Source organism: Nannochloropsis gaditana, assembly GCF_000240725.1.
Source record: "Nannochloropsis gaditana CCMP526 unplaced genomic scaffold scaffold511, whole genome shotgun sequence".
Taxonomy (NCBI): Eukaryota; class Eustigmatophyceae; order Eustigmatales; family Monodopsidaceae; genus Microchloropsis; species Microchloropsis gaditana.
In genome coordinates this window covers 1,812-3,412 of record NW_005803442.1, presented here as the reverse complement: position 1 = coordinate 3,412, position 1,601 = coordinate 1,812, and the positions used below count along the sequence as shown (strand labels likewise).

The 1,601-nt window shown below is 55.6% G+C and overlaps 1 protein-coding gene across 1 annotated transcript; it reads right to left on the bottom strand.

Moving 5' to 3' along the window:
• Nucleotides 1-121: 121 nt before the first annotated feature.
• On the bottom strand, nt 122-937 carry NGA_2115020 (dolichyldiphosphatase; the record flags this gene model as incomplete). Its single annotated transcript, XM_005854428.1, has 1 exon — nt 122-937. A coding segment is annotated over one exon (816 nt), but the record flags the coding sequence as incomplete, so codon positions are not given.
• Nucleotides 938-1,601: the final 664 nt, after the last annotated feature.

The window sequence follows — 1,601 nt, the reverse complement described above, 5'->3', positions numbered from 1 at the left end:
CACAGACCCCACCGTCAAGGCTCCTACCACCATCACACCTACCAGGTACACCACAGGCACTTGCCCCCCCTTGTAACGGGCCAAGAAGGCGCCCACCTGGTGATCGCAAACCATGGCACATGCCCTCTCCCACGCCAACCCCACCCCACCTCCCACACCCGCCCCGACCAAGATTTGTGCGGACGTGTGCAGACCTGAGAAGACTCTCCAAGCGCTTGCGACAGAGACATAGAGGCCGCCCAAGGCAATGGTGGGCAGGACATCCAAAGGCCACCAGGGCGGGAGCACCCCGATCCCCCTCTTTTGGCACAGCGCGCTCCCAAGGAAAGCAGACATGTAGAACAAGGCCATGGCGTGGGAGCTAGGCATACCTGGATCCTCCAGGACCGCGCCGTCTGGTCGAGCTTCTTTGATAAGACGTTTTAAGATTTTTCCAAGCATGGCATTCAGAATAGCCCCTACTGTGAAGTTGACAATCGCGGCGTCCCGCCGGACTAGAAGCATGACGGCTACCAAGCTGGCTACAGTCCAGCGAGTGGACTTTCCTAGTAGTTGGAAGGCCTGGAGAGAGCTGGTTTTGAAGGACATAAGGGAGGAGGGTGGGGGGGAGGACCCCCTGAGGGGCCCCTGAGTAGGGGAAGCGTGAGGATCTCTCAAGCTCATTTCGGAACTGCGGCCGTGAAAGCGAAGCATCGCTAGGCCACGTGGCAGAGATATTACGTCTCGATGGAATGTTTTACACGGTCTTGAAATAAAATTGCCGGGCTTGAACGTTACAAAACCCGAGGTTTTGCGGGGAAATGACGCGGAGGCGATGGCTGAGAGGAGGAAAACGATGATGGTTGTGTAGCCACAAATGCTCCCCTTAGTGAATGTCCGATGCAAAGAAGAAGGGTCTGAGCAGACAGCCATAAATTCTAAGGCTGTTGGTGTGCGTGCGAGGGTAAGCGGCATTCGTAATACGTGCAAACGCTATCGCCTTGGTGCTTGAGGCCAGCAACGGCTTCAAGGGCGAAGAGACTGCTTCAACTCGAACGTCCCCCATGACTATTCATTTTACCAAAACAAAACGACACATGCATTACCACATGCAGGAAAGAGACTCCTAGTTTTTCAATCCATGTACCAGGTACAAGTCAGAGGCACGCATTCGTCGCGGTCCTCGAACTAGAGCTTTTTCTCTTCGAGGTCGCCCCTCTGAGCCGCCTTCCGCTCATGTTGAGGTCCCCTCTCCTGGTACCCGTCATCAATTTAACCTTCTTCCTTCTGGTGAGGCACGCACGGGCGTTCGTCCTTCCAGCGGGCAGCACATGCAAGAAAGTCACCTATCTCCAAGTCCATCCTTTCCCTCTCGTCCAGGCGCTCCCTGCTCCTCTCCCACCGATCTGCTACCGACGACTCGCCACTTTTTCTCGCAGGCAAGGAGGCGCGATACGGAGAAGAGCAGAGTCTTCAAACATCAGCTCACAGCAGACAGGAGCGTGCGGACAAGAGGCGTCAAGCATATCATCAGTCCAGAGCCGCAACGATCTTGTGGCGGCAAAGAAGACGAAAATGGCTAAAATTGAGGCGAAGAAGGCGCTGATGACCAGCGCTCGGAG